Source organism: Crinia signifera, chromosome 2, assembly GCF_055691185.1.
Source record: "Crinia signifera chromosome 2, ASM5569118v1, whole genome shotgun sequence".
NCBI lineage: Eukaryota > Metazoa > Chordata > Amphibia > Anura > Myobatrachidae > Crinia > Crinia signifera.
This window is the reverse complement of record NC_139218.1, coordinates 389,416,116-389,440,925: the sequence shown is the minus strand read 5'-3', so window position 1 is coordinate 389,440,925 and position 24,810 is coordinate 389,416,116. Positions and strand designations below refer to the sequence as shown.

Genomic DNA, 24,810 nt, shown 5'->3' with positions numbered 1-24,810 from the left:
CGGCTGCTGAATATTTTGAAATGACTGGCCGGCCGTTGATAGGCTGAGACTCTCAGCCAATCAACGCCCTGCCAGTCATTTGAAAATATTCAGCAGCCGCATCCTGCTGCCGGCAAAATGCTGCTACAAGCTCCAGCCTCCCAGCCGCCGCCACTCGGATGGACCCCTCTGCCCGCGATTACTACGATCGGCCCGCCCCCCGCCACCACCACCAGCTGGCCGGACCCCGCTGCCCTCCCCCCGCCACCGCAGCAGCTCTCCGGTAGAACTACATGCAATAAATCGCATGTGATTTATTGCATGTAAAAATGGCACATCAAGTGCCAGATCACATGTGAGCCTCCCGGGAGGGGGGGTAAACTGGTCCTTAGGACAAATCGGGCCAGTGTATGGGGGCCTTTAGAGCTGTGTGTTTTCAGCCCACAAAGTCTCCACCCCACCCCAGTCCCTACCTGCTCCTACCTCCGATCCTTTTCTTCACAGCTCCCTCTCTCCAGTTCCAACAAGTTTGAAACAGATCAGTGTCCCTGCAAAAATTGCTTTCACTTTTACAAAGGAGTCATTTGGCCCATCGAGAGACCTCTAGTGGTCAGTGGTGGTACTTCACCTCATAGAGGCAAGGAGTAGTTAGCCTTTTGCATATATAGATTACTACATTCCAGCAATTATGTCATTTTGGGAGGGAATACGTTTATTTTAGGTGGAATCATGGTTTAGAACGTAGTTAATGGCATTCATCTGGTTTATAAAGTATTTAGTAAGTTACTTAAAACTCTGACATGATTCAGCGTTTCTTCCCAAAAATGCGTTTTGTCCTCTAAGAACTAAAAGCTCCCAGGGTGTCAGGTCCGTTATAGAAACCTTGTCATGCCAGAAGAATATTATCCAAGTTTAGTAGTACACAATACACAGATATATCAGCCATTATGGTTATGAAATAACATGGTGCAAGGGGCCATGCTGTGCCGTAACTGGGACCACTGACAGTACACTAGGACCAGGGGGCATTGGAGGCTACTGGGACCCTCGCCAAGATGGCCGTGAAGACTAAACTGCTGTTGGATTAGAGTAACTCGCATACCAATAGGAAGATATGCTGAACCCCCAAAGGCCAGATGCTCTGTACCCATCCGTCCTCTCTCGGCACCCCTAGTGTAACCACCTATAACAACTAATCCCATACCAGCTGTTAGCTGCTGATATCAGCAGGAAGTAAAACCTCTTTGCATTGGGAACTTCCTCCTGAGTTTTACACCGGCAGCGGATCCAGAGATATCAGGGACAAATGGTTGGGGTGATAACCTCAATCGTACACATGGGAAAGTGAGGTTAAGTGACGAGGTTACACTGACGAGACATACAGTACTGTCTGTATGGTGATAGTTAGATCTGATGTGCGCACTACCACCTTTGGCAAACCGCGCTCCATAGGAACTAAATATTTACATTTTTGCAGTATAGATGAGTGATCCTGTCTTCGGCAACCCCCCCCCCCCATATATCTGGTGAATCACTGTGCACTGTAATGTGCAATAAATAGGTCATTGTTGCTGTAAACCTCCGGTAAGGATCAACGCTCCCGACAACGATTAATCACATTCATTTTGTGCCACGCCCATTTACAGCTTAGCCATTCTCATGGAGATTCCGCATTGTACGGTCCGTATATAATCGGCAGCTAGGTTCAACTATGTTTCTAATTCCTCTATATTATTAAATAAGCCCTAAATGTGATCATCGCGCTTAGTTCAAGTATGTACAATATTTTACCATTCACTGCAAGGCAAGTATTCTAATGTGTCCTCCGGGGTTCCTCCTAGCTCCGGCCTATCCTATTACACAGCACATTTCTCCCCTCGGTAAAACACAAGACATTCTTTCCTCTATTTGGCAAAAGGCTTGATACTGGCATCCAAGTTGTGTGCTGGAGTTTCTTACGGGTTATAAATGCAAAATCAGAATCAAACTTATTTCCCGCAGTATGAAAGTCAATGAAAAAGCTGCTGTTAACGCTTCAAGCAAAGCATTAAAAATTCAGTTTCGTTTAAAATCCAAAAGAAGCATCCCTGGAGAAAGATCACTTTCAGTCTGAAACGTTGAATCCAGCTCTTTAAAAGTGGTGCTAGCATTCCAAATAATAACATTATAAAACTTGTTTCTTGTGTATAAGTTGCCTTTTCTCTTGGTCTGACAGTTATGTCCTGGACTTCATTGAAGACGTTCTATCTACTTAACATAAACAAAAAACAAAAAAGAGAGAGTAACCCTGACTGTTACGCACCGTTACGTCATATATGTATATAGTTTTGTTCTAGTTGTACCCATGACTTGCTGACAGGACTCACAGCTTTTCTGTCCTGCCCTGAGCCGTGTGTCACGCCGGCTTGCGGTGACCTGCGTGTGGTCCTCTATGCTGAGACTCTGAAACTGGCCTGCGATGGGCAGAATCGCTGCAACGTTCTTCAGGGAGAATCCATTTCCTCAAAGACTCTCGGCCCACGCTGAATGTTTTTGTTAGCTTGCTTGCTTGGGAAAACATGAAGCTCTTGACTAATTAAAGTTACAGCAGTTCAAATAGCTGATGTTTTTCCCCTCTCCGGGCAAAGAGGAGTCTACACTGTTTACCAACGCGTTTTGCCTGGCCTCGCTGATCAGGCGGCACGCTAAGTCTAGGAACAGTTTCTCCACGTTGTCGGACTCTTTGGCAGAGGTTTCAAGGTAATACATGTTTTGGGAACCTGCAAACTCTTCGGCCCTTTGCTGGGAGACCTCCCTTCTCTCTGCCAAGTCAATCTTATTTCCTGCAATGAACACAGACAGGAGACAGAAGCAGATAACAGTGTCAGCGACATACTGGGATGATCTGGAACATAGAATCTGGGGACAAAGGCAATCGCCCCCCCATTTTGCAGAATCCTGCGCAATTCAGTTGAAATAGTCACTAGTTTTAAAACTTTCATTTGTTTAAAGACTCCCGCTGAAATGACACATTAGGCACACTCATTTATCTTTGTATTCATGCACCAAGTAGTTAATTAAAATCCCTTTTACACCAAAAATCCCGGATCCAAACTGGCATTTGGAAGAAGGATCCAAGCCGGGTCGGATCCGGGATTTACTTAATTTACTCCTGTAGACGGAGGCAGCGCTTGGAGATGACATCATCTCCAAGCGCCGGGACCACGGTGATCCCTGCTGGATACACCGATCGCCCTGCTGGGGGCAGCCCAGCACCAAGGTAAGCTGCTGGGCTACCCCCAGCGCCCCATGCATCCCCCCCCCAGCCGTCATCCTGGAGGTGAATGGATGCTGCACACAGGCATCTATTCACCTCCTCCCCTGCCGCCGCCGCTGTCTGCAGAGACACACCTGTCCGAGCATCTTGTAGTTTCTATTCTACCATGGCGCCATATTGCCCTGTGTTCCTATATGCAGCCTGGGAGTGATAATCTCATGATAAAGGGGTCTATTCATGACGCAGTGAAAAGAGTGGGGAAGTTACCCATGGCAACCGATCAACTCTGAACATTTATTAATTGCATTCTATAAAATTATGGCTGGCAGCTGATTGGTTGCCATGGGCAACTTTTCCACTTGCTCAATTCTCCATTATTATCCCTGCTTCATGACCGGAGGATCCGGCATTATGTAAAGAACAGCGACTTACCCACAAGCACAGTGATGACTTCATTATTAGCGTACTGCTCTATCTCCCGTAGCCATTCCGGAAGGCAGCGGAAAGACTCCTCGCAGGTGATATCATAGGTTAGGATCAAGGCATTGGCACTGCGGTAATAGCTCTGTGTGATGGAACGGAACCTCTCCTGCCCGGCCGTGTCCCATATCTGCAGCTATATAACACAGGAGAAGAAAAGAGGGGTGGCGTTATTTTTGGGGGGAATTGTCGGGAGCCATACAGGAGCAGTTCTGCCCACTGTCTGTACTGGGATAATACCCTGCACCTCTGCTGCTGTCTGTATTCAACCAACAACCCTTCCACATGTGTGAGGACTATTTTACTGTGAGTATCTGTAGTAACACAGTCCAGCTGCAGGATTTATGTTGTGCAGCTGCGCAAAGCTACTGGCACCTTAAATAATAGTTACCATGTAAAAGTACCATATGTCACACAAACATGGCCGCAATCACTGCAAAAAAAGGCACAATCCAGTGACACTACAGCATGATCGACAGTATGGGTTAAAGCAAGCGGGTGACATTCTATGCTATGCGGTAAAATCCGCATGTTTTTTATCACACCCAATCGCACTTTTGAAAATCGCAAGATTGGCCCGTTTTTTGCATATTTAACGAGATGCGAAAAACGGGCCAAATAGTGCGATTTGGTGCGATTTCTTTAGTCCTGAAAATGTGCGATTTTCAGGTCTGAAAATCGCACGTTTGCAGGAAATCGCAATTTAAAAAAAAAAAAAACAGCGCGGGGTCCCCCGCCAGAGCATAACCAGCCCCGGGCTCATTGAGCCGGTGCTGGTGACATAAAATCAGGGTCCCCGACAAATAGGGGTCCCCTTGATTTAATGAAACCAGCACCAGGCTCAAGGTCCGGCGCTGGTTCCCGAAATACGGGGGACAAAATGACTAGGGGTCCCCCGTATTTTAAGAACCAGCACCAGACCCAACCAGCCAGCAGGGTAATGCCACAGCCGAGGGACACTTATTATATAAGGTCGGCGGCCAAAGCATTATCCCCCTGGCTGGTCAGCATGGGCAGGGGTCCTGGGGAAGTGGGGACCCCCCCAATGAAGGGGTCCCCTCCCTCCAGGACTTACCAGCCCATGCTGAAAGTCCGGGGCTGTCCCCGATGCCCCTGGGCGGTGGGCATCGGGCTGATGCAAAGTGTAAAAAAAAAAAGATTAAAAACTATTGTTTTCTACTGTAGAACTATGAGTCCCAGCAAGCCTACCCCGCATGCTGGGACTTGGAGAACCACAAGTCCCAGCATGCGGGGCATTAAAGGGCCCGCTGGCACTTGTAGTTCTACAGTACAAAAAATAGTTAAATAAAACACACTGACACCCTGAAAAATAAAAGTTTAATACATACATAACACACACACTGATACTTACCTACCTTGAGCCCGTAGGTCGGTCCCTGGATCCTGGGTCCGGTGCTCCTGGACAGAAGAGTCCGGTTCCGGGGCCTTGGTCCTGGTTCCGGGGCTGGTCCGGGGTCCTGGGCTCCAGGGCTGATGTCTCCGGGGTCCAGGATCCGAAGTAGTCCAAAAGGGGTTCCTAAGGAAGGAAATCCTACTCACCTGGTCCCCGGCGACGACCTCGGCATCCTCTCCGGCAGACGCGCTGCCGGAGAAAGTCGGCTCCTGATTGGCCGCTAGGCGGCCAATAGAATCATTCTGAGGGAAGACGCGGAAGATGAAACATCTCTGCGCCTCTCCAGTCCGTGAGCGGGTACCAGCCGGGAGCAGCGCGTCTGCCGGAGAGGATGCCGAGGTCGTCGTCGGGGACCAGGTGAGTAGGATTTCCTTCCTTAGGAACCCCTTTTGGACTACTTCGGATCCTGGACCCCGGAGACATCAGCCCTGGAGCCCAGGACCCCGGACCAGCCCCGGAACCAGGACCAAGGCCCCGGAACCGGACTCTTCTGTCCAGGAGCACCGGACCCCGGACCTAGGATCCAGGGACCGACCTACGGGCTCAAGGTAGGTAAGTATCAGTGTGTGTGTTTTATTTTTCAGGGTGTCAGTGTGTTTTGTTTAACTATTTTTTGTACTGTAGAACTACAAGTGCCAGCGGGCCCTTTAATGCCCCGCATGCTGGGACTTGTGGTTCTCCAAGTCCCAGCATGCGGGGTAGGCTTGCTGGGACTCATAGTTCTACAGTAGAAAACAATAGTTTTTAATCTTTTTTTTACACTTTGCATCAGCCTGATGCCCACCGCCCAGGGGCATCGGGGACAGCCCCGGACTTTCAGCATGGGCTGGTAAGTCCTGGAGGGGTGGGACCCCTTCATTGGGGGGGTCCCCACTTCCCCAGGACCCCTGCCCATGCTGACCAGCCAGGGGGATAATGCTTTGGCCGCGGGACCTTATATAATAAGTGTCCCCCGGCTGTGGCATTACCCTGCTGGCTGGTTGGGTCTGGTGCTGGTTCTTAAAATACGGGGGACCCCTAATCATTTTGTCCCCCGTATTTCGGGAACCAGCGCCAGACCTTGAGCCTGGTGTTGGTTTCATTAAATCAAGGGGACTCCTATTTGTCGGGGACCCTGATTTTATGTCACCAGCACCGACTCAATGAGCCCGGGGCTGGTTATGCTCTGGCGGGGGACCCCGCGCTGTTTTTTTAAAAATTTAACTGTTTAAACTTTTTTTACACCAGAACCCTGCACAGATCGCAATGATCTGTGCAGGGTTCTGGCTAATTCCCCCATCAGAACCTGGTCTGATTTTTGGGCGAATTATAGACACAGTTTATACAAATCGCATACCATTAAATATGCGATTTGTATACTTTTTAATGTGAAAACATCTGGATGCGATGTGCTGCGAAAAGCCAAAATCGCACTTTTTTCACATTTTCTCAGCTCATTAAATATGCGAAAATGGAAAAACATGCGATTTCGGCCGTTTTTGCGAAAAAAATCGCAAAAAAAAAAAAACAAAGACCGCAAATCATAGAATGTCACCCCGCATGTCCAAACTTTGGCCCTCCAGCTGTTGCGAAATTACAAGTCCCATCGGGATCAGTATGAAATCCCGGTGGTCGGAATCCCGGTGGTCGAAATACCAACGCCGGAATCCCTACCGCCACAATGCCGACAAGGGGGGGGGGGCCGTGGATCCCCCCCCTTGCGGGCTCGCCATGCAGCGGGCCCGGTGCCTCGCTACGCTCGGCACACTATTTTATTCTCCCTCTCTGGGTGTCGTGGACACCCATAAAGGGACAAAGTGGCGGCATTGCGTCGGTCGGGATTCCGACCGCATCCCGTCCCATCATGCCTTGCCACAGTTTTGCTATTAGGGGATGCTAAAACTATGGCAAGGCATGCTGGGATGTGTAGTTTCACAACAGCTGGAGGACCACAGTTTGGACATGCCTGGGTTATAGGATCGACAGTATGTAGATCAGGGGTGTCAAACTCAAATTCATCGGGGGCCGCATCAGCACATTGGTCACCCGCAAAGGGCCGGTACACATTCAGAAAGGGGGCGTGGTCATGAACAAATGGGAGTGGCCATGGGCAAAAAGGGCGTTACCACGTCCCCTTTCCGAATGTGTACTACTACAAGTATCATGGTGAGTAGTAGGCTGCCTACCTGTGTCCAACCAGGACGGGGAGAGGGAGAGCTGCTCTTCAAACTGTCTCCTGCACGATTTTTCTTTTTGCTGGTGGTGGCTGCCAGGGGTTAATGTCTGTTGCCAGGGATTCCAGCTCGTTGCCAAGGGGTTAATGTACATTTACTCCTGCATTATGCTTACTGTGTGCTCAGGGGCTTTTGTCTGTGACATGTCTGTTACTGTACCTCCAACATCCTCTGCTTTATGTGCATTGTTTTTTTTTTTTTTTTTTATGTCTGTAAGCGCCTTGAGTCCTGCTGGAGAAAGTGCGCTATATAAATCTTACTTACTTACTTACTTACTAATGTACATTTTCAGGGGTTCTTGCTCTTTGCCTTCGGGGGGGTTAATGTCTGTTGCCAGGGGTTCTTGCTAATTGCCATGGGGTTAATGTCCATTACCAGGGGTTCCAGCTCGTTGCCAAGGGGTTAATGTCCGTTGCCAGGGGTTTCAGCTCGTTGCCCAGGGGTTAATGTCCGTTTTCATGGGTTCTTGCTCGTTGCCAGGGGGTGTTAATGTCCGTTGCCAGGGGTTAATATGTGCTTGCCCACCCACCCCACAGTTACTGCTGCCTTTACCTGCGCACAGAATGTTCAGCGTCTGACAGGAAGAGCAGCTCTGCACGTCACCAGGAAGTCGCAGAGCTGTGCTTCCTGTCAGACACTGAACATTCTGTGTGCAAGGACGGAGAGGCGCGGGGGGCGGGCAGCGGGGGCGGATGGGCAGAGGGGGGGGGGTGGACGGAGGCAGGGGGCCACTTGAAGAGGTCCGGCGGGCCGGATTCGGCCCGCGGGCCTTGAGTTTGACACCCGTGATGTAGATAGTCTCCCTGGTGCATAACCCTAGCTGTCCCCTCCAGCAACCTAACCCTAAACATCCACTCCAGCAGCCCTAACCCTCCCTCTGGTGCCTACCACCTCTCTCCCCCCCCCCCCCCCCAGTGCTCAAGTGTCCCCCCCCCCAGTGCTCAAGTGTTCAATCCTAACCCACTCCCCGCGCTGCCTAACCCTAACAACCCCCTTCCGCAGCCTAATCCTCAGCCTAGTGCCTAACACTCAGTTCCTGTAGCCTCTAGTTCCAAACCCTAATCTCCCCTCCCTTCCCATAGTCGAACCCTGCTCCAGTGCCAAACCATAACCCTCCCCCTTCTGCTTCACCCTAACCCCTCACCCCCGATGCCTACTCCTACCCCTACCTGCCACAGCCTCACCCTCCGCCAAATGTTTAACCCTAAACACCCCCAGTGCCTAAACCTTACCATCCCCTTCTGTAGACTGAGCCCTCCCCCTGGTGCCTACCCCTAACCCTCCCCCAAGAGTACCTTAAAAATCATGAAGTACCATGAGAGACCATGTATCAGGCTTTTCTGTGTGGACAATTTGCATGGTGACCTGTTGACTATTTATTGTCCGTCTTCCATCCAGAGATCATTTACATCATCTGAGCTACAGAATCGATTTATCAGTAGGACCCAGAGTCTGAACCCTAGTCAAATTTAAAGGGACCGATTCAGACCTTCTCGTTGGGCTGCCAGTTTTTGGAGCCCAGCGAGCAGGCATACACCGCCCAGCTCAAGTGAAATCCTGCCCATTTGCGTTCACAGCCTCGCATGCAGGAAAATCCATTCGGAATCACTCGCCGTTTAATGGATCCCCCCTTGTTCGCTCGTAAGTTCAGACGTACTCGGCACTGTAAAGGCCGCGGGGAGAAGGAGGACGCTGATGACCACTAGTGGTCGACCGTAGTATTGTCAACTTAACATGGCCGATCCTCTATCCCGGAACCGACATATGCTGGGGTAAATTTACTGATGGGAGTTCATTTGAAAGATGGGATCAGATGGGTTGCTATGGGCAACATTGAACCTTCAATAGAACTCCCATTTTATTGAATTTACTAAATCCTGGTAATGGATGAGAGCAGATGACAGTTGACCATTTGTTTTGAAATGCTGGAAAGCTGCCAAAAACGGTCATTCAGAAATTACCAGGTTTTTGTTCCAACCGGCCCAATCTGACAATCGATCTGTAGATGTATGGCCAGCTAAAGATAGGAATTCTATTGACGATAGGATTTTGCCATAGAAACCAATCAGATTCTGTCTATTATTTCTCTATTGCAACATATAAAATGATAGACAGAATCAGGTTGCTACGGGCAACACCACTTCTTTTAATTTTTAGAAGTCTGAGTAAATTTACTCCTTCAATTTATCCAGACCTCATCCCTCATATTAAAATTTCTCATGAGCTAGAAAATATTGGTGCTACAAACAAAACAGACTAATAATAATAAAATAATTATAATAACTCACCTTTATTTTTTCTCCTTTAATTTCCACAGTTTTAATCATAAAATCTACCCCGATGGTGGCCCCCTGGCCTGGCGGGAAGAGCCCCTGTACATTGGAAGCAATACAGACAACAATTAGGTGCCGGTGAAATGTTTTTGGGAACCCACTTCTTTTAGTGCCAGTTCCATGTGTAATACTGTACAGCAGGCATGTCCAACCTGAGGCCCTCCAGCTGTTGTGAAACTACACATCCCAGAATGCCTTGCCATAGTTTTGCTATTAGGGAATGCTAAAACTATGGCAAGGCATGCTGGGATGTGTAGTTTCACAACAGCTGGAGGGCCGCAGGTTGGACATGCCTGCTGTACAGGATCGGTGTGTGAATATATGTATGCGTGCGTGTGAAAAACATGTCCTTTTCCTTTACAACCCATGACATCACTGGTAATCAGAGATGACATCATCTATCACAGCTGCCATGTAAGGACGCACCTTGTCCGAGACAGAGGAAGACCGTGAATGTTAATGATATTGGGCTTTCAGTCTGGACGATATTACAAACGATCCAGCTCAGAAGGAAAAAAAATAGCGATATAGTTTGCAATCTCACTACCTAACTGTCACTTTTCAAACACACCAGTAACATGGTAGTAAGGAGTTCATTGGCTGCTACTTTATCTCTTCTACTTTATCTATCTCCGAGTCTTAGTACATAAACCCCATAGTCTGTAAACCCCACAGAGGCCTAGATGGATGTAAGCGGCTCAAATACACTGGACAGCGCCATGGCACATGTGTGCGCTACAGAAATATATGCCCATAAATAATTCATTGTAGGATGGAGTGCTCACCAAAAAGGCGATTTTATTGGCAGATCTATAGCGAGCATTGGGTGTTTTAGGGCGGGGCTTAAATGTTGGACGGTATGAGGAAAACACAGTGTCATACCTCCCAACAGTCCCGATTACAGCGGGACAGTCCCGATTATCAGGGCCTGTCCCGCTGTCCCTCCCGCGGCCGGCAGTGTCCCGCGGTGAGGGGGGGCTGTTGGGAGTCCCCCCTGTAGGCTGCTAAGCAGCGGGGAATAAACGCCCCCGAATTAGGCCACGCCCCCGAAATTTTCAACCCGCCGGCGGCCCGCAGGAGCTGCGTCGCGCTTCCGACTGGTCCAAAGTTGGGAGGTATGCAGTGTATTATCCCTTATCATTTGTATTGTATTCTCTACTTTGGGGGAGATGTACCAAACCGTGGGGACAGATAAAGTATCAATCAGCTTCTGTCCATTTTCAAACACAGCACGTGGCATGGCACGGTTAGAAGCTGCTCTGTACTTTACTTCTCTCCACATTATCTCTCCAAGCTTCGGTACATCTCCCCCTTAGTATATAAGACACTCATGGTGAAAGTGCATTACTTAGCGCACTGCTCACAGATTACCGCTTGGAAATGTTCCGTGTGTCACAGTGAAAGCACAACAAGCTGGAACACACAATAATGTGAAGGGAAAAGCAGCGTAAGGGAACTCACCTGAGTAAACCTCCGTACTAGACAGGTCTTCCCTACTCCAGCATTTCCAATTAGTACAATCTTGAATAGGAAATCATAATCTTCCATACTCATTTACACAGCTGTGGAGACACAAGCGGAGGAGAGAGAGTCAGCGTGGGGGACAGCCGGGGTTACACTAGTCTTGGCATCGCCTGATCAGTCACTGGGGAACTTTATACCTCCATGTAAACAGGACAAAGGTCTCCTGCTCAGCTAATTGTGCAATGTGTCATTGTGGAACTGATAGTGCAGCCAGTGACGGCCTCTGGGAGCTCTGTGGTGTAACATAAGTGCAGCGCTGGTCGTGATAGGTCTGGTAGGGTTGGGATCATTTGGTCTATTGCATTATGGTAGAAAGTCATTAGGTCGAATCCATTAGGTCGACATGCTAAAAGGTCGACATGATTCTAGGTCGACATGGGAAAAGGTCGACATGATTCTAGGTCGAAAGGTCATTAGTTCGACAAGGTCATTAGTTCGACATTGTCTATGTCGACATTCACAAGGTCGACATGGGGTTTTTCACTGTTTTTTTACCTGAATGTCAACACAGTCGACATGGACACAGTTTAAAGTGCACTGCATCCCCTCGCATTGCTCGCTGCGCTCGCTATGCGTCGGGCACGGTGCCTCGCTACGCTCGGCACACTATTTTATTCTCCCACCACGCCCTAGTGGATGGTAGGGCATGAAATACCGCAGTAGACCAAATGACCGCATCCCGTCTGGTATTATTGCTGCAAATAGATATAGACAGTTCCATCCTCGGTATTGTGTCCATAGTCACAGTCCTGCAAGGCTCCATAGTCACAGTCCTGCAAGGCTCCACAGTCACAGTCCTGCAAGGCTCCACAGTCACAGTTCTGCAAGGCTCCACAGTCACAGTCCTGCAAGGCTCCACAGTCACAGTCCTGCAAGGCTCCACAGTCACAGTCCTGCAAGGCTCCACAGTCACAGTCCTGCAAGGCTCCACAGTCACAGTCTTGCAAGGCCCCACAGTCACAGTCCTGCAAGGCTCCACAGTCACAGTCCTGTAAGGCTCCACAGTCACAGTCCTGCAAGGCTCCACAGTCACAGTCCTGCAAGGCTCCACAGTCACAGTCCTGCAAGGCTCCACAGTCACAGTCCTGCAAAGCTCCACAGTCACAGTCCGGCAAAGCTCCACAGTCACAGTCCGGCAAAGCTCCACAGTCACAGTCCGGCAAAGCTCCACAGTCACAGTCCGGCAAAGCTCCACAGTCACAGTCCGGCAAAGCTCCACAGTCACAGTCCTGCAAAGCTCCACAGTCACAGTCCTGCAAAGATCTATAGTCACAGTCCGGCAAAGCTCTATAGTCACAGTCCGGCAAAGCTCCACAGTCACAGTCCTGCAAAGCTCTATAGTCACAGTCCGGCAAAGCTCCACAGTCACAGTCCGGCAAAGCTCCACAGTCACAGTCTGGCAAAGCTGTATAGTCACAGTCCTGCAAGGCTCCACAGTCACAGTCCTGCAAAGCTCCACAGTCACAGTCCTGCAAAGCTCCACAGTCACAGTCCTGCAAGGCTCCACAGTTACAGTCCTGCAAGGCTCCATAGTCACAGTCCTGCAAAGCTGTATAGTCACAGTCCGGCAAAGCTCTATAGTCACAGTCCTGCAAAGCTCTATAGTCACAGTCCTGCAAAGCTCTATAGTCACAGTCTGGCAGAGCTCTATAGTCACAGTCCTGCAAAGCTCTATAGTCACAGTCCGGCAAAGCTCCACAGTCACAGTCCGGCAAAGCTCCACAGTCACAGTCTGGCAAAGCTGTATAGTCACAGTCCTGCAAGGCTCCACAGTCACAGTCCTGCAAAGCTCCACAGTCACAGTCCTGCAAGGCTCCACAGTCACAGTCCTGCAAGGCTCCATAGTCACAGTCCTGCAAAGCTGTATAGTCACAGTCCGGCAAAGCTCTATAGTCACAGTCCTGCAAAGCTCTATAGTCACAGTCTGGCAAAGCTCTATAGTCACAGTCCGGCAGAGCTCTATAGTCACAGTCTGGCAAAGCTCTATAGTCACAGTCTGGCAAAGCTCCACAGTCACAGTCCTGCAAAGATCTATAGTCACAGTCCGGCAAAGCTCTATAGTCACAGTCCGGCAAAGCTCCACAGTCACAGTCCTGCAAAGCTCTATAGTCACAGTCTGGCAAAGCTCCATAGTCACAGTCCGGCAAAGCTCTATAGTCACAGTCCGGCAAAGCTCCACAGTCACAGTCCGGCAAAGCTCTATAGTCACAGTCTGGCAAAGCTCTATAGTCACAGTCCTGCAAAGCTTCAGTGTACAGTAGTTCATTTAGCATTTACTCCCTTGGATGCATATGTCTGTGGATCCCTGTTGCCCTGCCCATGTACAGTATGGAAACGTCTGACTTCTAATGGGTATGGCTGCGAGCAGGTTTCCTATATGTCCCCTATATATCTATTTAGTCTGGTCCATATTCAAACACAAGAGACACTTCTAATTGCCCAGACCTTACCCCTCCTTCACCCCATCTACGTGCCCGGGCAGTGGCTCAAATCATGACCACAATAGCTGTAGTAGTCAATGAATTTACTAGTGCTGCGGCCACACCATGCAGTATAAGGTGCAGAAGGGGTGTGTGTGTGTGTATTATCAACACACTTGAGCAGAGAGACCAGAGAGCAGCTGCCAACAAGAAGAGACAGGCGTTTTAACATGAAGTGGGAGAATGTCAGTTCTGTCTCCTAAAGCTTTTATTTATGTACCATCACCCAGTCACTGCCCAATACACTTTCATACATCCGTGAACTTTTTTTTTTTAATGTTGAAGTGACGGTTATAGCAATATTAGCTTACTATAAAACAATTCATAATTAAAAATCTACGGAGAGCCTCCGCGGTATCGCTGCTTGTTCCTAAAAGGACAGCGGCATTCCAATAAACTATGGCTGCCTCCACCATGTAAGGGAAACTGGTACATTTTATTATTGCTCAATTTACCTAGCCCTGCCGTGCTGATTGCAGATCATTGGTCTAATAAACCAGGTCACGCTCCTCATCTATACCTGTCCTTGCTAGACCCATGCAGTATCTGATTTCAATTAGGCCACTAAACAAATAGCTTGTTTTACTCAGTCCCTCTGATTACTTTAATGGAGAACACAGCGAGCCCGTATCATTTGATAATACGAATGTCGGGTGTCTTCAGGTTGCCATGGCAACAATATCCCCACGACTTTCAGCCAATGACATCACGTGCATCTGGTCAGTGAAAGCACGACGGACTCCTAGAACAATTATTTGTAGTGCAGTTCTAGACACTAGTGGCTTGGTGCCACGTGAGTACTGCACCAGCAGGCATAGCACATCTTTGGCCTCCCCATTTGCCACATGCAGATCTCAGTGATTTATTAATGTATATTAGCAAATATGTGCTGTGTGCGGGCAAAACAAATAGCTAAAACCACAAGTGAAAGTGTATGTGACATATACCTGCCATAACCTGACGCACATTTCAAGATGGTTTTTTTTGTTCATGCATAATTTACATAAATTTTGTGACCGAAGAAGATGCATCAGCCTCTAAATGTCAAGGGGGGGGGGGGGGGGAGATGTAACAAGGCTTGGAGACGCGGCCTGGCTGCTGCTGAACCCTGATAAAACAGAGGTCCTTATGATAAATCCTACCAACAGGACTGGAGGCTCAATGCTAAAATACCCGGAACATGTGCGGAATCTTGGCAATGTTCTGGACAGTGGCTTGTCATGTAATCATCACATATCAGCCACAATCAAATCCTCGTTCTTTCATCTGGGGAACGCAGCCAGAATTAAGCACTTAGGAGGTCATTCTGTTTGACTCGCAAAGCTGTGAATATCGCAGTTTTTCAAGCCAACTAAATGCCACCCGAACCAACACCCGCCACCGCTCGCTGACCATCACATGGTTTGTTATGTGACAACATAGTGGCTGCCTCCTCAGCGCCTGGCTCTCGTTTTCTCTGGAATTTTCATTCCATTATATATTTCTCTGAGCTGGCCATGTATCAGGTGATCAGCCATAGGCTACTAAGGTTTCTAGAGGTGACACTGGATCTAAGACAGACAATATAGTCCTATAGATTGTAAGCTTGCGAGCAGGGCCCTTCTACCTCCATGTCGGTTTGTATCTACCCAGTTTGTTTAATCACTGTTGTTTCCAATTGTAAAGTGCAACGGAATCTGCTGCGCTATATCAGACACTGTAAATAAATAAATATGGCTGGCTGAAGGCCATTAGACGGCATCAAGAGTACACTACTCTGACGGGATGCAGTCAAAATCCCGACGGTCAAAATCCCGAATGGGTCATAATCCCGACGTGGACAAAATCCCGACGTGGACAAAATCCCGACATTTAATATCCCAACAAGGACAAAATCCTGACATTTAAAATCCCGACAAGATCAAAATACCGACATATAGAATGTACAGGTGAAACAGTCAACATGACTTTCCGTCGACGGGTCGCAAGGTCGACATGGGTTTTTTCACTGTTTTTTGACCCGACATGTGCCGACAGGCGGTATTTCATGCCCTACCATCCACTAGGGCGTGGTGGGAGAATAAAATAGCGAGGCAAGGGGCTGCGGTTCACTTCCAACTGTGTCCTTGTCGACTGTATCGACATTTGGGTAAAAAAAACAATGAAAAAACCCATGTCGACCTCGCGACCTGTCGACGGAAAGTCATGTTGACTGTTTCACCTGTACATTCTATATGTCGGTATTTTGACCTTGTCGGGATTTTAAATGTCGGGGTTTTGTCCTTGTCGGTATTATGACCCATTTGGAATTTTGACCCTGTCGGGATTTTGACCGTCCGGATTTCATACCGAATCCATTCAAATATTTTTTTACCTCACAAAAATAGAGCAGTAAGTTTAAAATATATTTCATTGCCGACCTTCCCACACTGCCCCGAAGACTCCCAAGTACTGTATATCACCCTTCCCGATCTTGTTTCCATGACTTGAGGAATGGTTGAGGCCTTGATATATAAGCACATTATGGGCCAGATACACTAAGTTTCAAAAAGTGATAAAATGGAGAGTGATAAACTACCACCCTATCAGCTCCTACCTGACATTTTTCCAACAAAGTTTGTGACAAGATGAGTTGTGATATTGCTTGAAGAGAAGTCGGGAGATGAGTCAAGATGTTACCATCGTGAGTAAGGTTGGCCTTCCAGGGAAGCCCCACACTCGCTAATATTCGCAAGCCGTACTAAACAATTTACCTGATCGTAGGGTTTTCAAAAATATAGCAGCCCAGCGATCAGGTCTGAATTAGGCCCATGGTGGGGTCTCCATGTTCCCAAGGACCTGCGCATGGAGTATACTCACCTGTGCCATCCGCTAGAGGAGGACCTTTCTCTGTTCATCTGCCCCCACCCTCTTGGTTCTCACCCTGCACTGTGCATATCTGTATAGTCATTAGCTCAGAGCGATGGTGTCTGTACTTCCCAGGACACTAGGCCATTGTGTGACTGTTGTTATTATTTCCCACTGTCACTGTTTGCGTTCCCTCCGCTGTATTGTCTGGGTCAATAGAATGCATTATTTGTGTTTTATTGTCCCTGCACAGTACTACAAACACCTTGGATCAATAAATGATCATAATAAATAATAATAAGTCCTAAGCATACAAGTATATGTATGCTATACGCTCCTAGGACAGATATGCGCCTATACCAGCATGCGCACATTGTAGCCACTCACTGCAGGAAGTAGAAGTAGCTTTCTGTGTGACAGGAGAAAGATGGCCGCCTGCTTCCCGCCATCGCTCACCAGAATCCACCCTTCTGTACCGAGCCAGGTGACAGGGATAAAGACATCATCTTATACCTAATAATACATCTCCCTTATCGGTCTCTAATTCCTCTTGTCTTGTTCCCCATATTACAGGCACGGCTGTCACAGGGATGTCACCGGTATTGCTGTAGAAAAATGACACGTTTTATTCCAGCCCAGCAATCTTCCTGCGGGACTCCTCCGAGGAGATGGATGGAGACGAGACGCTTCCTTCAGGCTTGGGCGAAGGCAGACCTGCTTCTGTTTGTCTAAGTACTCGGTGATAGGTAGCCAGACATTATGGGGCCTACACCGGCAGTATAAGGTAACGGAGGCTACCATGGTCAGGGGGAAGGCGTTTGAGGTACCCAGTGCACTTGAATGTGTGGATAGAAGGTCTACAGGTCGACAATCAATTGGTCAACACTGACACAAGGTTGACATGCACTAAATCGACATTGACACAAGCCACACAAATCAGTGTTGAGATGGACCCCCAATTAGTGTCGCTCCCCTACCGCTGGGAATTATCGTTCCCAATCGAAGTCTACGTCGATGTTTACATATAAAAAAGTCCAAAGAATTCAGTAAAAATAAAAACCTATGAAAACTCAATTCGACCTTTTGTCAATGTCATTTTAGCGTTACACAATATTCTGGTGAGGAAATCCAGCAGTAGATTTAACCCTGTCACCTTCAGGCCGTACAGACGGTACACTTCGGGGGGGCGGGGGGGTCTGTAGACTTCTGGCTGCACTTCTCCAGCCCTCATACTGGGAGCAACCAGTAATTCAGGGGCAGATGTATGAAGCAGTGATAAGGGAGACGTGAGTCAGAGGAGAAGTGGCCCGTGGTGACCAATCAGAACTGAAGTAACATCTAATTTGCATAGTATAACATTATACAGAGCAGCTGATTGGTTGCCAGGGGTCACTTCTCCCTTATCACTGCTTCATACATCTACCCCTCCGAGCGGATAATGAAGGAGCAGGAGACGGATATGTCTGGAGAAGAGCACATCCACGTCTTCAGTTGGGATGTGTGGTGCTCTGCGTCCCCAGCTGGGATATGAAGCATCTGATGTCTCCGCTAATGAATCAATGAGGCATTCTGGAGTGCGGAGCGTTTCGGGGCATAAATATCTTCCCGTAATTGCTAAACTGCATCATTTAGCAGCGCACACAGTGCCCAGATTGTGCCGTCAGTGCTGCAGTTTAGTTACCGCTGATGGAAAGCCGCATTAATATTGTTAAAGTGACTGATATGAGCTGTGACATTACCCTGCTCCCGTGCAGGCGGTGTGTGGCTGATAGCGTCTGCTGCTGGCTCAGTACATGAGGAGATATACACTATGGGCGGTATTCAATGTCCTGAATCGTTGGTCACAGTGATTCAGATTTAACATTCGCCTGCCAATCGCCGTTTTTTTGCTGTGAATCGCCATGCATGGGGATTCGTGGGGAGTCGCCGAGTCACCCTATTCAACGTGGCTGAGAATCGCCGCCCCTAACGGCGATTCTCAGCCAAACCGGCGTTTCCCTATACAGCCTCATTAATGTAGTCAGTTGGTTAAAAAATTGCAGAAAAATGCCAGAAAAATGCAAATTACCCTGGACAAACGCTTCCCATACAGCAGACGGCAAACGCTGGGTAATCTGCTCAATGGCCAAACGAAGGAGTGAGGTGGGGAGGAGAATCATGGGTAAGTGAGGTGCACCATGGGTACGAGCAGTGCTTTGTGGGTGAAAAAAAAAATACCTGAAAAAATTAAATATATATTTGTATAGCACTTCTACGACCATGACATCACACAAGGGCAGCAAATAATAATACATAAGACTTGCATAGTTAAATAGAACCCTTAAAACCAATTATTTCACATGTTCCTATAAAAGTTCACCAGAAAAAGATGACGAGGGACACTCGGTGAGGAACGGCGATATGAAACAAGAAAAAGGAATCGCCACCTTCTCATTGAATACACTTTTGGCGATTCCCCTCAACTACCGTCGATTCCCCATGAAAAATCCTAGAGACAAAAAACGGCGATTTGTAGAGAATAACATTTGGCGATTGGTGCTTCATTCACCGGTCGTCATCGGCGATTACAGCTCATTGAATAGGGTGATTCGCATTTGTAGCTCCAAAAATCACCGTCAGACACGAAACAAACACAGAATCGCCATAAAACTTGGCGATTCTGGCTCATTGAATACCGCCCTATGTGTTACACCAGCAGCTGCATCATACATAATACATGGGACTGCCCTTATCGCTTCCTTTACCCCATCACAGCATTTATCATCACTTACCAGCCTGTGCCCCCCGTATCATTTACCAGCCTGTGCCCCCATGTAATTTACCAACCTGTGCCCAATCACCGTTTACCACTCAGTGCTGGAGTGAGGTGACGGGAATACGCACTGAGCATGCTCAGACACTGACATGGATACGCAATGGGAATGCTCAGGCACTGACAGAAATGCGCACTGAGCATGCTCAGACACTGACAGGAATACGCCGTGGGCATGCTCAGACGCGGACAGGAATACGCACTGAGAATGCTCAGACACTGACAGGAATACGCACTGAGAATGCTCAGACACTGACAGAAATGCGCACTGAGCATGCTCAGACACTGACAGGTATACGCACTGAGCATGCTCAGACACTGACAGGAATACGCACTGAGAATGCTCAGACACTGACAGAAATGCGCACTGAGCATGCTCAGACACTGACAGGAATACGCCGTGGGCATGCTCATACACTGGGCGGTATTCAATGACTTTTATCGCCAGTCACGGCGATACTGTTTTTAGATTCGCCATCAATTCGCCGGCTCTTTTGCGGCGATTCGCCATGCATGGGGATTCGCCGGGACTCGCCGAGTCACCCTATTCAACGTGGCTGAGATTCGCCGCCCCTAACGGCGAATCTCAGCCAATCCGGCGTATCCCTAAACAGCTCCATTACTGTAGTCAGTGTTTAAGAAATTGCAGTGAAATGCAAAAAAAAATGCAAATTACCCTGAAAAAACGATTCCAATACAGCAGACTGCAAAAGCTGTGTAATCTCCTCAAAGGCCAAACGAAGGAGTAAGGTGGGGAGGAGATTCATGGGTAATTGAGGTGAATCATGGTTAATAACAATAAATTGTGGGAGAAAAAAAAAATACCAGAAAAAAATGTAATATATATTTATATAGCACTTCTACAACCATAAAATCACACAAGGGCAGCAAATAATATTAGATTACACTTGCAGAGTTAAATTGAACACTTAAAACCAATTATTTCAGAAGTTCATATAAAAGTTCACCATAAAAAGATGACGAGGGAAACTCGGTGAAGAACAGCGATAAGAATCAAGAAATAATTTCGCCAACTTCTCATTGAATACACTATTGGCGAATCATGGCGAATCCCAATGAAAAATCCTATTGACAAAGCCCGGCGATTTGCAGCGAATAACATATGGCGAATTGTCCTTCATTCAACGGTCGCCATCGGCGAATATAGCTCATTGAATAGGGTGATTCGCTTTTGGAGCTCCAAAAATCACCGACACACACGAAAAAATCACAGATTCGCTATAAAACTTGGCGAATCTGCCTCATTGAATACTGCCCACTGACAGGAATACGCACTGAGAATGCTCAGACACTGACAGGAATACACACTGGGCATGCTCAGACACTGACAGGAATACACACTGGGCATGCTCAGACACTGACAGGAATACACCGTGGGCATGCTCAGACACTGACAGGAATACGCACTGAGAATGCTCAGACACTGACAGGAATACACAATGGGCATGCTCAGACACTGACAGGAATACACCGTGGGCTTGCTCAGACACTGACAGGAATACGCACTGGGCATGCTCAGACACTGACAGGAATACGCCATGGGCATGCTCAGACACTGACAGGAATATGCACTGGGCATGCTCAGACACTGACAGGAATACGCACTGAGCATGCTCAGACAGAGACAGAGGAATAACACATGGCCTTGCTATTTAGAATAAGCTGCTGTAGTGTCACTGTCTAGCCATCATTCCTTATCGTTACTGAAAAGAGTAAAGCCTCATACACACTAGAGGATTTGCTCAGGGAGCGATATCGTAATGCCGGAGCTCCCAGGGAAACGATATAGGCCTTACACTGAACGATATATAACTATGTCACACACACCCCCCCCCCCCCCCCCCCACTGCTAGCATGCATTGTCGACGATACAGTCAGCATGCAGCACAGGCGACAGGGAAGGGGTGTCGTTATCGAAGCGCATACACACTAGACGATACAAACAATTATCGTTAATAATATAATTATCATTCATAACATTAATGATATCTATGCCCAATTTAGATATGCGCACCCATGTGGTGACAGGAGGCCATCGGCCACTTCCGCCCAATGGCTTCCCTGTGTCCACCCCCTGTGTGTCATACTTACAGATGCATCTACAGCATCCGGACACAAGGTCCTTATAATACCTGACTGCGTAATGATCATACCTGGTAATTATTCCTCAGCAGAGGATGATGTCACTAGTCAGCTGTTGCCTGGATACACATACTGTATGTTCTACTGTACCATACACAATAACAGCAGCCTCAACGCACTCTTAAAGGGAACAGTCCATTTACAGTAAAAGGCATAAGCGGAACAGAATAGATGACACACATTGATTGGGACGGGGTTGTCCGGATAAGTGATTTGAATGCCTTCAATTTAACCAAATTACAGTTAGAATTTATCCCCGGTCCCCAAGAATAACCTTCCTTATTAAATTGCTATCAGCACTCATTATATAAAATACAAATGTGTCCTCATACACACATCTAGCCTTAATATGGGATGAGATGCCTGGCGCTGGGGAGTCGCCCGGTCCCGTGCACCTCTGCTAACGTCAGGCATTTTTTCTTGCCACAAATACTGCTTAGTTGCAATGACAAGGACACACAAGGACACTGTGCTGATCCATTTGATATACAGATATAGGGGCAAATTTACTAAGATCGAATCGGTGTCCATTCAATCTTAATTACGTCCGGGAACCCTTGATCACAAAATTTATGATCAACCGCATTCTTTTGATTTGCATTTGCATGAATGCAGCTGAAAATACAATGGAAAATGTGACACGTCCATCACCGCCTACTGGGCGTGTCTATCACCACCTACTGGGCGTGTCTATCACCGCCTACTGGGCGTGTCTATCACCGCCTACTGGGCGTGGCTATCACCGCCTACTGGCGTGTCTATCACCGCCTACTGGGCGTGTCCATCACCGCCTACTGGGCGTGTCCATCACCGCCTACTGGGCGTGTCCATCACCGCCTACTGGGCGTGTCCATCACCGCCTGCTGGGCGTGTCTATCACCGCCTGCTGGGCGTGTCTATCACCGCCTGCTGGGCGTGTCTATCACCGCCTGCTGGGCGTGTCTATCACCGCCTGCTGGGCGTGTCTATCACCGCCTGCTGGGCGTGTCTATCACCGTCTAATGGGCGTGTCTATCACCGCCTAATGGGCGTGTCTATCACCGCCTAATGGGCGTGTCTATCACCGCCTAATGGGCGTGTCTATCACCACCGAATTAAGTGGCAGCGAGGGGGTGTGGGTGCTTGGGCAGACCCGGCACCCCCCATACGCACATCTATGGTAACAGCTACAGTTTGTGTAACATTACTGTACTAGGAAATGATCAGTCTATGGGGGGTGATTCTGAGTCGGATTCGTTACTGAGACACCCTCTGGCCTTACGAACCTCGCATCTATCACCCTTTACCAGGCATCCCGCCGCCCTCTGCATGCACATTAGCATCTAGTAACACTGTATGCTCTAGTGGTAAGAACCGTTGATAGCACTTCCGGGTTTAGGACCCATAGTCCTACCTCAGATGTGTACAGTGCGGCGTGTGCTGCTGCGGGCTGCGATAGAATCCCATAGACTTCTATAGGGCAATGCCGATCTAAAAAAGGCGTTTGCCCACTGCATCCAAGCGGCAAAACATATTGCATTCCACGCTTGGGACCTGATTCAGAACCGATCGCACAACTGCGATTTTACAGCACGGGCAATCAGGTCTGAATCGGGCCCTCTGTGCATATGAGGGGGGGGTGACTCTATCAGAAGCCACGGTGTACCAGGACTCATCTGTATACTTGCTTCCAGTTGTGTCCTGTGACCTGAAGGCCTCCAGCATTGTATGAACGGATAAGTATTTATTACATAGATGCGTCCTGCACCTAGAGAACCTTGGCGAGCGCTTCGCTGCATCAGCCTATACTCCAGATGTGACTTCTGGCATCCATAGCTGTTCATTCTGCGAGGCGCACAGCCAATGAGCCGCCCAGCCTTCTATTCTGTAAACACTGCAGCCTATGACACGGGGGGCCCACATATACTAAGCCTTGGAACGTGATAAAGCATCAATCAGCTCCTAACTGGCATTTTTAAAACACAGCCTGTAACATGGCAGCTGATTGTCTGGTACTTTATCTCTCTTCACTTGGTCACTTTTCAAGGCTTAGTACATCTGGGTGCGGTGAGGATTTTTTTGTAAACACGGCATTCGCCCCAACACAATCTCCAGCTGAGACAATGCACATTCCAGGCTGTAGAAGTATTCCACCAGTGGCCAGCGAGCGCAGCGATCCCCCTTATCTGCTGTCCTGTATTCCTGTACAAGCCTGATCACGGAATGGGGATCTCATAGAGATCTTATCGCCCGCTTCCCATATTGTAGGAGCTTTACATGGATGTTTCTGAAAGCAGACGGACACGGTCAGGGTGGAACTCATGGACGTGGTGGACGCCAGGACCTCAGGGCCGACACACAGCCGGCAATGAGAGGAAAACAGATAAACGTGATTACATTAGAAAGAGATTATGGGGGGGATTTATCAAAGTTTGGAGGGAAATAAAGAGGAGAGAGGTAAAGTACCAACCAATCAGCTAGAGTTATGTTAGAGGCTGTGTTTGTGTTTAACAGTAGCTGGTTGGTTGGTACCTCACACTAAGCTTTGATAAATCTCCTCCATATTGCCATCCCATGGGGCAGATGTATTAAGCAGTGATAAGGGAGGAGTGAGTTAGAGGAGAAGTAGGCTATGGCAGCCAATCAGCTGCTCTGTATAATTTGATAGTATGCAAATTATAGATGTTACTCCCGTGCTGATTGGTTGCCATGGACTGCTTCTCCACTTGTTCTCTTCTCCCTTATCTCTGCTTCATACTGTACATTATACATAGAAAGATGCCACGGCAACCAATCAGCCTATAGGTATCATTGCACTTGATAAATGGCAGCTAAAATCTGATTGGGCGCTGTGTGCATTAGCACTTGTTCCCTATATGACGGGAGAATAACGTTTCCCTACACAATGTTATTTTTGCTCCCCACTCACGGCCTAGTCATGAAAAGGGGAATTCTGGCGTCACAAGCGTTAAACTATTTGTACACTGCTGTGATTAGACCGCAATGTGCCAAAGAATCAATAGATTAATCAATAGGAATCTCCATGCACTTATGCCAGTCACGACACGAGCGAGTCTAGAAATTGCAGGTCTCCGATGACTCAAGATGATCTTTGTGGTTGTACAGTAAAGGTCATGTAAACGTGTGAGAAATTCCTCCCCTGCAGCACAACATCACCTGATCCATTCGGAAAAAAAATGCCCCGCTCCTGGACTTCCTTGGCGGTGGCAGTTGCAGAGGCGGGGCTGCAGTGCAGAATTCAAATAGAAGAGTCACGCCCACTTCCACAACAACCACAATCTCATACTGTGCTGCATTTAGTACTAATGACCTATTCTGTCTTTCCCTGCA

The 24,810-nt window shown here is 48.2% G+C and overlaps 1 protein-coding gene across 2 annotated transcripts in view; it reads right to left on the bottom strand.

Annotated features, from left to right (window-relative positions):
- Positions 1 to 182: 182 nt before the first annotated feature.
- The window catches only part of RAB30 (RAB30, member RAS oncogene family), a 68,269-nt gene continuing 43,641 nt past the window's right edge, over positions 183 to 24,810 (bottom strand). The window contains exons 1-4 of one of the 2 annotated variants that reach the window (XM_083170323.1): positions 11,137 to 11,308; positions 9,631 to 9,714; positions 3,668 to 3,851; positions 183 to 2,801 (exon numbers count right to left, since the gene is read on the bottom strand). In XM_083170323.1, coding sequence (XP_083026449.1) covers positions 2,551 to 2,801; positions 3,668 to 3,851; positions 9,631 to 9,714; positions 11,137 to 11,229 — 612 coding nt within the window. In that variant the 5' untranslated portion in view covers positions 11,230 to 11,308 and the 3' untranslated portion in view covers positions 183 to 2,550. Of the gene's footprint in view, positions 2,802 to 3,667; positions 3,852 to 9,630; positions 9,715 to 11,136; positions 11,309 to 24,810 lie in introns of those variants that run through there. The other variant, XM_083170321.1, reaches the window with a different exon arrangement.